Source organism: Xiphophorus hellerii, chromosome 2 (assembly GCF_003331165.1).
Source record: "Xiphophorus hellerii strain 12219 chromosome 2, Xiphophorus_hellerii-4.1, whole genome shotgun sequence".
Taxonomy (NCBI): Eukaryota; Metazoa; Chordata; class Actinopteri; order Cyprinodontiformes; family Poeciliidae; genus Xiphophorus; species Xiphophorus hellerii.
Genome location: NC_045673.1, coordinates 21,659,818 through 21,670,657, shown reverse-complemented (window position 1 = coordinate 21,670,657; position 10,840 = coordinate 21,659,818). Strand labels below are relative to the sequence as shown.

The 10,840-nt window shown below is 39.6% G+C and overlaps 1 protein-coding gene across 3 annotated transcripts; it reads left to right on the top strand.

The window, feature by feature from the left end:
• The first annotated feature begins 94 nt into the window (after positions 1-94).
• Positions 95-7,305, top strand: nr2c1 (nuclear receptor subfamily 2, group C, member 1). Of its 3 annotated transcripts, XR_004337055.1 has the most exons (15): positions 95-463; positions 1,537-1,671; positions 1,792-2,025; positions 2,183-2,261; positions 2,365-2,544; positions 2,638-2,788; positions 3,435-3,531; positions 3,938-4,122; positions 4,468-4,621; positions 4,752-4,873; positions 5,655-5,797; positions 5,928-6,065; positions 6,181-6,286; positions 6,428-6,658; positions 6,766-7,305. XR_004337055.1 is itself a non-coding variant. In XM_032549026.1 (14 exons), exons 2-14 carry the CDS (start codon positions 1,600-1,602, stop codon positions 6,597-6,599), a joined length of 1,833 nt encoding a protein of 610 aa, XP_032404917.1. In that variant the 5' UTR covers positions 95-379; positions 1,537-1,599; the 3' UTR covers positions 6,600-7,305. The 3 variants fall into 3 exon arrangements, 2 of the variants coding, with proteins under 2 accessions (XP_032404917.1, XP_032404910.1); XM_032549026.1 differs by having other exon boundaries at positions 95-379; positions 6,428-7,305; XM_032549019.1 differs by having other exon boundaries at positions 96-237; positions 6,428-7,305.
• Positions 7,306-10,840: the final 3,535 nt, after the last annotated feature.

Here is a 10,840-nt window from a genome sequence, read left to right as displayed (position 1 = left end):
CCAGCATTATTTATAGACAACCAGTAAAAGGAGACAGACAGATGCAGAGCTGACAGACAGTCAACATACCGCAGCCGCTGTCACACATAAACCGCAGCAACGTTAATGCGCATGCGCGTCAAAGCTTTATGGACGAAAAAGGTCACGAACTCTGACCCTCTCGACAATTTCAGAAAACACTTCCAATATTATTGCATTGAAAGCAATAAATTTTATTACATATCGGATTTTCAAAAGGTAGGAGACATTCGTTACTGCGAAAGTACGCGAGACTCATGAGTATCGCGCTGTTGGAGAAGCAGGAAGGAAGTTGCCATTAGCTACTAGCTAACAACCAGCTAACATAGCTTCTCATAGTCTGGAGCTACACTGAGGTTTGGTATGTGAATGCTCCTACGAAGTCATACTTTTTCTTATTAGCCTCATGCGCCAGTAGGTGGACTTTAAGAGATACTGAATGAAGGTAATGTTGATAAAAGGTGACAGCTAGTTAGCTTAGCAGCGTCAGCTAATACAGCTACTGCTACCTTCGGTGCTAGCGCTGCTCCATAGATTCCTAAATAAAGGCATTCATATTGCAGGTAATCGTTATATCAAAGGTTTGCGGTGTCAACCCGACAGCTGTCTTGTTATTTAGATGATATGGGTGAAGATCCAAAGCCTCCCAAAACGGATTTTGGCCGGTGGTCGCAAACGGAAATGTCTCTGTTGGCATCACGGGCCTTGAACCCTAGTGTGCTTTAACCCTTCAATGTTGACCTTTCACCGACAGGAAAAGAAATACCTTTATCTTCCGTACAGATTTTAAGTATCCGGCTGTCAGTGGCATGTGTAAATATAGTGTTTTTACCACTCATCGGATATCACCGGACTCGGCTATTGAGCGGTTTCTGCGGGGTTTTGGCTAACGTTAGCTCGGTTGCTTCCAGCAGGCTCCATATTATTAACACGTCCTGACATCCAACATAATAAACCAAGTGGTTGTTTATACTTTCCGACCCAGGCAATTTTGAATAAACTGACACAAGTGTACGCTTAATCACAGATATATAAGTCAAATCGATGCTTTAGCGTGTCGCATGTGCCATGTAGAGGGGAGAGAATGAGATGCTAACATATAAAGTCCGATTGTAACGCAACCACAATCTATTTTTGCTGAGATAGTGCTTTCATTGTTTTGGTTTATCATGCTGCTTTATGTCGGGATCTATTGTTTCTTGTTGCTGGACATCAATATCTTAGAATATAAATAAAGTGTATTCATCTATTGCAAGGGTTATTTGCGGATTTCAATGATTATGGCTCATAGCTCATAATAAACCCAAGTTTTACAAAATATCAATACAATTTTAAAGCCATGGGAAATTGAAGTCTTAATCAGGTTATTATAAAAATATTTGTACCTTCAAAAGCCTTTCCCTCCCAGGTCCCAGTAACACGAATCTGCAAATGTTGTCTGAATGTCATTATTTACCAGAATAAATAATTGGACTTCAAAATGATTGGTATCTTACTGTGATGATTTCTGCCGTACAGGTGTGTATGCCTCATGGGGCACTGATGTGAGGAGCGGCGGATGAAGGTGTGCGCAGTATTAGAATGGATGGACAGACTCACAAGATTCAGCTTGTGTCAACAGACAACAGCATGGCTTTAGGACATCGAATCCAGGTGAATGAGGGGCCTCTGCACCCTTTTCACACTTCATGTTAATGTGTTTTTAGGCTCTATCTGCAAAAAAAAAACAACTAGATATTCCCCTTACACTTTGTATGTTATTTCCTCTGATAGATCGTAACTGATCAGCAGACCGGGCAGAAGATCCAAATTGTCACAGCACTTGAGCCATCCTCCCCGGGGAAACAACAGTTCATCTTGGCGAATGCCGACTATTCCCATGGCGGGAAGGTGATTCTGGCCAAGCAGGAATGCTCTCCTAACAAGGTGATCCTCGCCTCTTCGGATGGCTCCGGGGTCAACCAGCTGCTTTTTGCTGCCCCCGAACTGGCAGGACAGCAGATTCAGGTAACTGTCCAAAGCACGTCGACTTCATCCCCAATTCTGTTTCCATAAACAAGCCCCTGGAAGAGCATATGACTGAATCATGGGTCTGTTTAGTCAGGCTAAACCTATCGCAGCGTTTGTCTTTAAATCATCCCATCGTGTTGTGCTTGTTTGTCAGTTTGTGACTGACAGCTCGGACCAGTCTATCATCAAGCCTGTGGTGGAGTACTGTGTTGTCTGTGGGGACAAGGCATCAGGTAGAAATAACACTTTATTTAAATACTGTCAGTATTTTTGTGTACTTTAAGCCAGCTTTGTGTGTGTGTTTGTAGAAAGCTGTAACATTTCCTTCTCTTTCAGGGCGTCACTATGGAGCCGTCAGCTGCGAGGGCTGCAAGGGCTTCTTCAAACGTAGCATTAGAAAGAACCTGGTTTATACCTGCAGGGGATCTGGAGAATGTGCCATTAATAAACTACACCGAAACCGCTGCCAGTACTGCCGACTACAGCGCTGTATAGCTTTGGGCATGAAGCAGGATTGTAAGAGACCCTTTTTAACTACTCAAAACACTTTGGATAACGTGTCGGCAAGGATTCAAGCGCCTTACCGTCCGGTACTGTGTCGTCTTCCAGCTGTGCAGTGTGAACGCAAGCCCGTCGAAGTTGCCACCAGAGAGAAATCGATGAATTGTGCGGCCTCCACGGAAAAGATCTACATCCGAAAGAACCTTTGTAGTCCTCTGGCTGCCACGCCCACTTTTGTATCTGAGAAGGAAACTGCTCGGTACGTAACATTCACCCCAAGATAACACAGTAATGATATGTCCAGTTGACGTTGAACTGTACATGCAGTGTTGGTATCAAACATTAAATGTTCTGTTTGCATATTTGTACCAGAATAGCACACAGAAGTAAAATATTTTAAATATGTCTAAAACATTTTTTTTAGACATACTTAAAAACATCCTTTTTCATGTTTATTTTTAGCTATTTAAATACTATAGTAGCAGAATGTAATCAAACACCCATTGGGAAGTCTACCAGTTGCCCACTGTGTTGTGTTTTTGAAAAAATTAACAGAAATTTTTTTAAATAAAACATCAATAAAGAAAATATAGCGGTGCACTAAATAAAACTAGTATTTCTGTAGTTTTTGTATGTAGAATCAAATGCATTACCTTTTTTTAAATGGATAATTGTCTGCTAAAGATTGCTAATGCTTTATTATATATAAATCTAGCGTAAAACCCGTCTTTGCTATCACTGTTTCTGATGTTTAAATAAATAAACAAACAACGCTTAGCCTAGTGGGGGGTCAAGTAAAGTCTGGTGGCCCGTCAGGCTTGTAATACACTGGGGGAATCCCTGATATAGTTGAATTTATTCAATATGGTTGTCTAATAATAACAATAATCAATGTCTACTTTCAGATCTACAAGTTTGCTTGAGTCTAGCATGTTGCTCAACATCCAGCAGCCCTTCCCTAAGCTGGAAAACACCATCCTGATTCCAGCATCCCCTGATAAGGTAACATTCAACGTTTAGTATGTTTGAGTTACTGGTATGAATGGGTTTGTTTTATTGAAAGAAATTGATCTGAAAATATGTTTCTTGTGCCTGATTTTGTTATTTTGTAATTACATTATCTACGTGAATTGTTTTCATTTTGGTCTGTAAAATACCCAAAACATCTACGTTACATTTCGGTTCTTCTGATGACGTATTGAGTAGTCTTTTTACCAAATACTTTTTTTTACTCTTCTGTCATTTCTTGGATGGCTACTTTTTATTTTTACTTCAGCAAAAATATATTGAAGTAGCGCTACTCTTACTTGAGTACAATTTTTGGGTACCCTGGAACTATGTGTAGTAGATTCATAGGTAACCTCTTTATTTATTAGAAAAATAGTTGAAGAATCTCTCTTCTCGACAGGATGATCTATCTCAAGGGGACCTTGGTACTTTAGCAAATGTAGTGTCATCACTCGCCCACCTCAACAAGGCCAGGGAGCTGAGCGACGGCGGGAACGACGTATTGGGAGCCGAAACTCTCAGCAACGGCGACGGCTCCATGTCGGACATCAAAGTTGAAGATCACACTGCGAGTGATATCACCAGGTTAGAGTTCGACGCCTTTTGTGCTTGTTGTCGTGTTCGTATGACTAAATGTAATGACTGGATTTGTTCAGAGTGAAACCAAGGACCTGTTTTTATTAGTTTTTTTTTCTCTTTGCTCTTGATGCTTTAATTGAATTTCTTCCAGGGCCATGTGGTTTCTGACTCCAATCATATGAATCTTATTAGCTTTACCCAAAAGGTTCCATCTTGTATTGGGGTGTCTATTCCAGTGCCTTTTTTTTATATGATAAATGTTCTGCTTTCTTTAATCTAAATGTAAGAAACAAACATTTATCTTTTTAATGTCTGCCTATTCTTGTATTTTTTATTTTTTTTTATGCCCAGAGCTTTCGACACGTTGGCCAAAGTCCTACATCCTGACGACGGCTCGGCCGGAGAATCTTTAGAAACCACCATGCAGCTGATGTCGGGGGACCAGTCGGGTCCAGTGGTGGAGCTGGATGGGCCTGTGCTTTCTGAGAGCCATATCCCTTTCAAGGTAAAAGCAGAACTGTTGCACCAAAGCTCCTACTCGTGTCAACTCAAATTTACTCCAGTTTTTTTTGTTTTTAAGATGCACAATGTCGTCGTGTTTTCCCCCTTTATGCTTCGAAATGATTTCTCTCCAGCTTATGATGCCTTTGCCGGTACCAGAGTACCTCAATGTCAACTACATCTGTGAGTCCGCGTCCCGGCTACTTTTTCTCTCTATGCACTGGGCACGCTCCATACCTGCCTTTCAAGCCTTAGGGTGAGATGATGTCTTCTGTTTAAGTGATGAATTGTTTAGATTTGACCCAAATTTCAATGTATTTTATTAGGATTTTGTGTCACAGTCACCCACTTGGTGAATCGGGTCCATCTGTGTAAAGAGAGAGCAAAATGAAACGGTTTGGTCTCCATCTACAATGCGGTGTGAGGCCAACATAATACTGTTGCACTGCCATTTATTGTAAAACACGGTTGTGGCAGCATTATGCTACGTGGATGCAAGTTATCGATTGCGTTAATCTAAAGTTGATTGATTTTATCAGCCGATTAATGATTAATTGATAAGCTGCCATTTTCTTAATAATCTTACTTTTCTGTTGTATCAAGCGGGCCAACCGTCTTTCCAGAACATAAAGGGCTACATTTTTATTTTAAGATGCTAAATATAATAAAAAAACAAACACACATTTTAATATTATTTTGTTTCAGCTGTATTAAATATTGACTGAGTAAACAGCAACATGTTTTTCTAATATGAATAAACTTAGACATATTTATAAAATATAACAAAACGGGAACCGTTTAGGTTGCTGACTAGAAAAATAAAAGATGAAAAGAATAAAATATGTGAATAATTCCCTATTAACAGGAAGATATTCACATAGAAACACTGTCTGTGGCTACTCTTGAAGGAATATTAAACCTTCGCTCCATGAAGTGCATTAACTCAGGAAATCACATAAATCCTAATAAAATGCATCAGACTCGTCTTCTCTGCCCACACTTTATTAAGCACAAGTCTGTGACTCCTTCTTTTACAGTGGACAAGACAATGACATTAACTTGATGAAAGCCTGCTGGAATGAACTTTTTGCCCTGGGCCTGGCACAGTGCTCCAACATTATGAATGTTGGTACCATTCTAAGTGCTATTATCAACCATCTGCAGACCAGCTTACAGGAAGGTAGGAGGGCTCTGCGGGTGGCTGCAAGCATCCATTAACGGAGTCAAATGTCTGAAATGGGAAGTCATTTGATTGTGCTGAGTTTTAGTTCTTTTTTTTACCACAGTTGTTTGTTTTGTCTCTTATTTAGAAAAGCTGTCCCCGGAGAGAGGAAAAGTGGTAATGGAGCACATCTGGAGGATGCAGGAGTTCTGTAACAGCATGTCCAAGCTGTCCCCAGACTCTTATGAATATGCCTACCTCAAAGCTATTGTTCTCTTCAGCCCTGGTGTGTGAAATCAAGTTTGTTCTTTTTTTCTTTTTATCTGTATTGTTATTGTTAATAAAGCATGTTTAGCATGTTCCTTTTTCCTTACCCTGCGCTCGCGTTGTTTTTGTGCTAGATCACCCCGGCATAGATAACATCCCGCAGATCGAGATGTTCCAGGAAAAAGCGTACATGGAGCTGCAGGACTACGTTACGAGGACCTACCCCGAGGACTCTTATCGGTTTGTACTTGCTCGAAGCTAACGGTGCTGAAAAAGCAGCGGTGCTGTTTAAAGTGGGACAGATTGATGATGTTGTCCCAGATGTGCTTGCTTCATGTGTTTTTTTAGATCCATGTCTCCTTTCTGCCTCATTACTCCCAGGTTATCCAAGCTGTTGCTGCGTCTTCCGGCCCTCAGGCTAATAAGCGCAGCTGTCACGGAGGAGCTGTTTTTCGCCGGGCTCATCGGCAACGTGCAGATTGACAGCATCATCCCTTACATCCTCAAGATGGAATCCACTGATTATAACAGCCAAGCGGGCTCTGGTGTCTGACAAACGGACAGTGCCATTTAACAAAGAAAACGAAAAAGTCAACATTTGGATTGCAAAAGGTTGGCAAACAAAGCATTTAGAGAACTCATCAAACTGGTTTTTGAATGAGTATAACAAACTAGATTCATGGCTCGTTATCCGTTTTCAATTCTGTTTTCTCTCTTAGCTTCTCTTCTCCATACGCTGTCAGCTGGGCTCAGCTCGCTAATGGGACAACCTGCAGAGACTCCGAGAATTCAATTCTTAAAACCTGCATAGCAGATTTAGCTTTTTACTGTATAGTATTTTATGCTTTGTACCCTTTACGCCTTTGTTTTTCTGAAAAACTCATTTGTATTTTGATTGAAGCAGCATGGTTTGTTGTTTTTTGTTTTTTGGGGGTTTTTTTGTATTCATTACTTCTCCGACATGGCCATGCTTTTTTATGTTAGGGTGGTTACAACAAAAGAAAATGTGAAATAAATTTGTGAGCTCTTCTCGTCAAAGGTTATTTATGGCTCACTAGTTTGCTAATCCGACGGATTAGCAGCATTTTAGCATCATGTGGATCTGAAGTAACTGTATATATATTTATATATAAAATGCACCAAAAAAAAGCTATACAGTCAACATTTGGTAATTTGTGTATTCTGTCATTTTGGACAAGGAAATGTTGATGGATAAAGATGGTCGTGTCATTTGAAAATAAAAACATCTTTCAGTCTTTTTTTTTTTTTTTTTTAGGTGTTTCACAATGAAGGTTAAATTCTAAGTTTCCATGAACTTGGTAGTTAAAGTTGGCCTTTAAATAGGGTTAAATTTAAGTGACTTCTGTGAAAGTTGAGCTACTTCCACTTAACTCTTGCTTTTGTAAGCAGGAATTCCTGGAAAGGAATGAATCAAATAACCAAAATGGACGGATGGTGGTGGTGTAATTAAACTTCTCACCCATCACTGTAACTCTAATAACAAATCCTGTGCTTAAAATGAGAAGATCACTTTAAACAGGCCATGAAGGAAGAATTTACACACAAACATTTTGAATTGAGAACGTAATGAATGCTGATGCCTATAAAATGGTCTATATAAATCATTAATCTGGCAAGCTTTGTAAAAAAACGTTTAAAGTAAACATGTTTGCAGACAGATATCAAGCTATTATAACCAACTCAATTAACTAATCAAAATTATTCCGGAGTTTTTTGCATTGTTGGAAATACACCGCCTCCTGACAACGTTTATCTCGGTTCCAAGTAGCCAATAAACAGACTTGCTTACAAAGTAAGCAAAAGAAAGAAAAAAAAAAAGCTTTGTCCTGCTTCTTGGAACTCGCCTCTCCTTCTGTAAACGGTATATTGTTTACATGCTGGTTCTGAATTAATAATGCCAAATCTCTCTCCTGCCCCAGTGACTTGTTGTGAGTAAGTTGTTGCTGGGTGCTGCAGAGTGGGCTAGACTGTCAGAGTGTTATTAGCTGATGAATATTTCATTGGGGCTCAGCAGAGAGTGGCGTCTGCGAGCTTCTCTTTGCTTTAGTCACCCTGAAAAGACATCCAGCTAATTAATACAGTAGTGTCGGTGATAAAAGATGATAAATAAGATTTCCTGCTCCGTTTCTAGGACGCCGTAGTGAGGTCCATCTACCAGCTTCTTTGGGTGACTCTGTATGAACCATTAAGCTGTTCTCTCCCGAGCAGGGGCGTAGCTATTTGAAGGGTGGCCATGGTGTCTCTCGTCCAAATTCTGTTGCTAAATGTGTGAATGATTATTATAAGACTTCTAGTTGCCCTCAATGGTCCCAATTTTTTAGAAATAAAATGAAAAATATTGAGATATAATAGAGCACCATCCATTTAAAGTCTTTATATATAAAAATTACTTTATCCCGCTTCACCGTACATGTTTTTTGGATGTGAGATAATACTAAAGTACTTTTACACTCCACACGTATTATGTTACAATCACAAAACTCAGTGTACTTTACAGAAAATATATGATAGACAAAATAAGGCATGATAATGAAGTGGAATATTACCTAACGTGAGTTACAAATTTATTCAAAACAAATAATGCTTCTTGCACGTTTGTACCATGGGGCGATAGTTTGCTAAACTTTTTTATTCTGAAGTTACACCCTTAGAAAAAAAGCTGCTCTGTTTTTGCCTACTTTGTACATCCAGAGATCAGAAATTTCAGCACATTCTTCTTCAGAAAACAACTCATGCTGACTGAATGAAGAGCTTCTTTTAACCTCAACTTTCAACAGGTTTTCTTCCACAACTGCCTTGTTAGCTCCATCTGCCTTCCCGTTAACTCTGTAAGCGTCCTTGATGCTGCTGGAGAATGATACTACCACCAAAAAGTTTAACTGATAGCGCATTCAGTGTTTCTCGACAGAGAGTGTTTTGCCTAAAAAGCCACATTTGAGTCATTTCTGACCGCATATTTGCTGTGTTTCTACGTCGCAGACGGCAAACTGTAAATGGCTACTTCCTTTTATTTTTCTCTCAGCGACGGCTTTCCTCTTGCTACTCTTCTGAAACACCAGATCTGTGGCAGAGAACAACCAATTGTTGTCCTGTCAACAGATTCTCCCACCATTCTTTCAGGGCGACTGGTGCGACTGGTTGGTGGAACTGGTCCTGTTTCACTTAATCTGTTGTCCCGCAGTGGGGAAATTCAAATGTAGCAGCATCGAGACACATTCACAAGAAACATCGCAAAGAGTTAAAAATGTATAAATACGCGGCACAAGATTATAACATGAAAACTGCTGTGCAGTGATCACATTGAGCCAATTATGTTTAGGTGGCTGGCATAAACAAAAAAGGTTGGACTTGATGCAAAGCAATCGTAAAAAGTAAAATAAATCTACAAAGCCAGTCAAACCATTGAATATAATACATTAACTAACAAATGGTTGTTGTTTTTTTATATATTTTGAGATATTGTACATTTTCAAACAAAGTTTAATTTCCAAATCACTAAAAAGAACTATGTTTTTGCTCAGCATCTCTTTTATTCATCTGACATGCTGGGAGCAGGAAAATGAGCAGACCCTGCCATGACAGATTTGTCACCATACACCCACTCACAACGTTTTGGAGCAAGCAAATATAATTAATTAATAATTACTACTCTTGTTTATGGATGCTTTCCACTCCATCACTATGTGCTTGAAATCTTCACGTCGAATAACTTCACAATAATTCAGAGCACATCTTGTTTTTAATCCGCTTCCGATCTTTTCCACATGATTGCGTTCCACCAGTACACTGCAGGCACGCACGCATATGTAAATCAGAATGAATACAACAAATATCCTTAAATAGCAGCCGGGGACGAAAGTGAACCTGAGAGCCACGGTCTCGGCGTGGACACGCCTATGAAAACGTTCTGGCCGCTTCGTAACAGTTCAGAATGACAAAGCCCCTCATTGAAGGGGCCTGGGATTTGTGATGCAACTCAGGCCTTTGTGTTTCATGCAGGATGGATAAGCTCGTTCCAAGTTGCATGAATGTGAGTTGAAAGACCAGTGGGATTGTTCCCACTGGGAGGTGTGTTGCGAAATAGCAGCACTGATTACAGAAATAAACAACGATACACTGGTGTGGAAAAACGTGTTTCTCTTCTTACAGACTTCATCTTGTTCTGTGCCACAAGAACAAGATCATTTCTGCCAAATGGTGAGACTGTCGGGCCTTTGTGTGTTCTTTGTAAAAAAAAAAAAAAAAAATTGTTCAGTGATTTGAGTTTTGTGTGACAAAAAAAAAAAAAAAAAAAAAAGCCAACTCGAACTAAATTCACTAATGGTCAAATATAGTTTAAAAACCAGTTGGAAAAGCCAAAACTGAAGAGTGTTTTATTAAACTGCTTTCTCTTTATGATACACATTAGGCTTCTGAAGCACACTTCCTGTCGTGCAATATATATCTGCTGACACGATAAGCATTTTTTTCAGAACGTGCGCAGCGTTCATTGTTCCTCATTTCGAACATTCGCGGATTTGGCTATTTCAGCTCAGTCATCATGCTTTATATTTGGACTTACCCATCAAGCCCAGGGATTACGTACAAAAAATAATTAAACTGTCTCTAATTATCACCTGATGAACAAGGAGGGACCAACCTCATGGTTTTATTTTCTGCTACCAAGTGAATAACTATAGATGTTTTTGAATCTTTATATTAAAATTATATCCCACGATTAGATTAGTTGGTGAACTTTAGTAGCAGGTTTAACTTGGTGCTTACTCTACGATG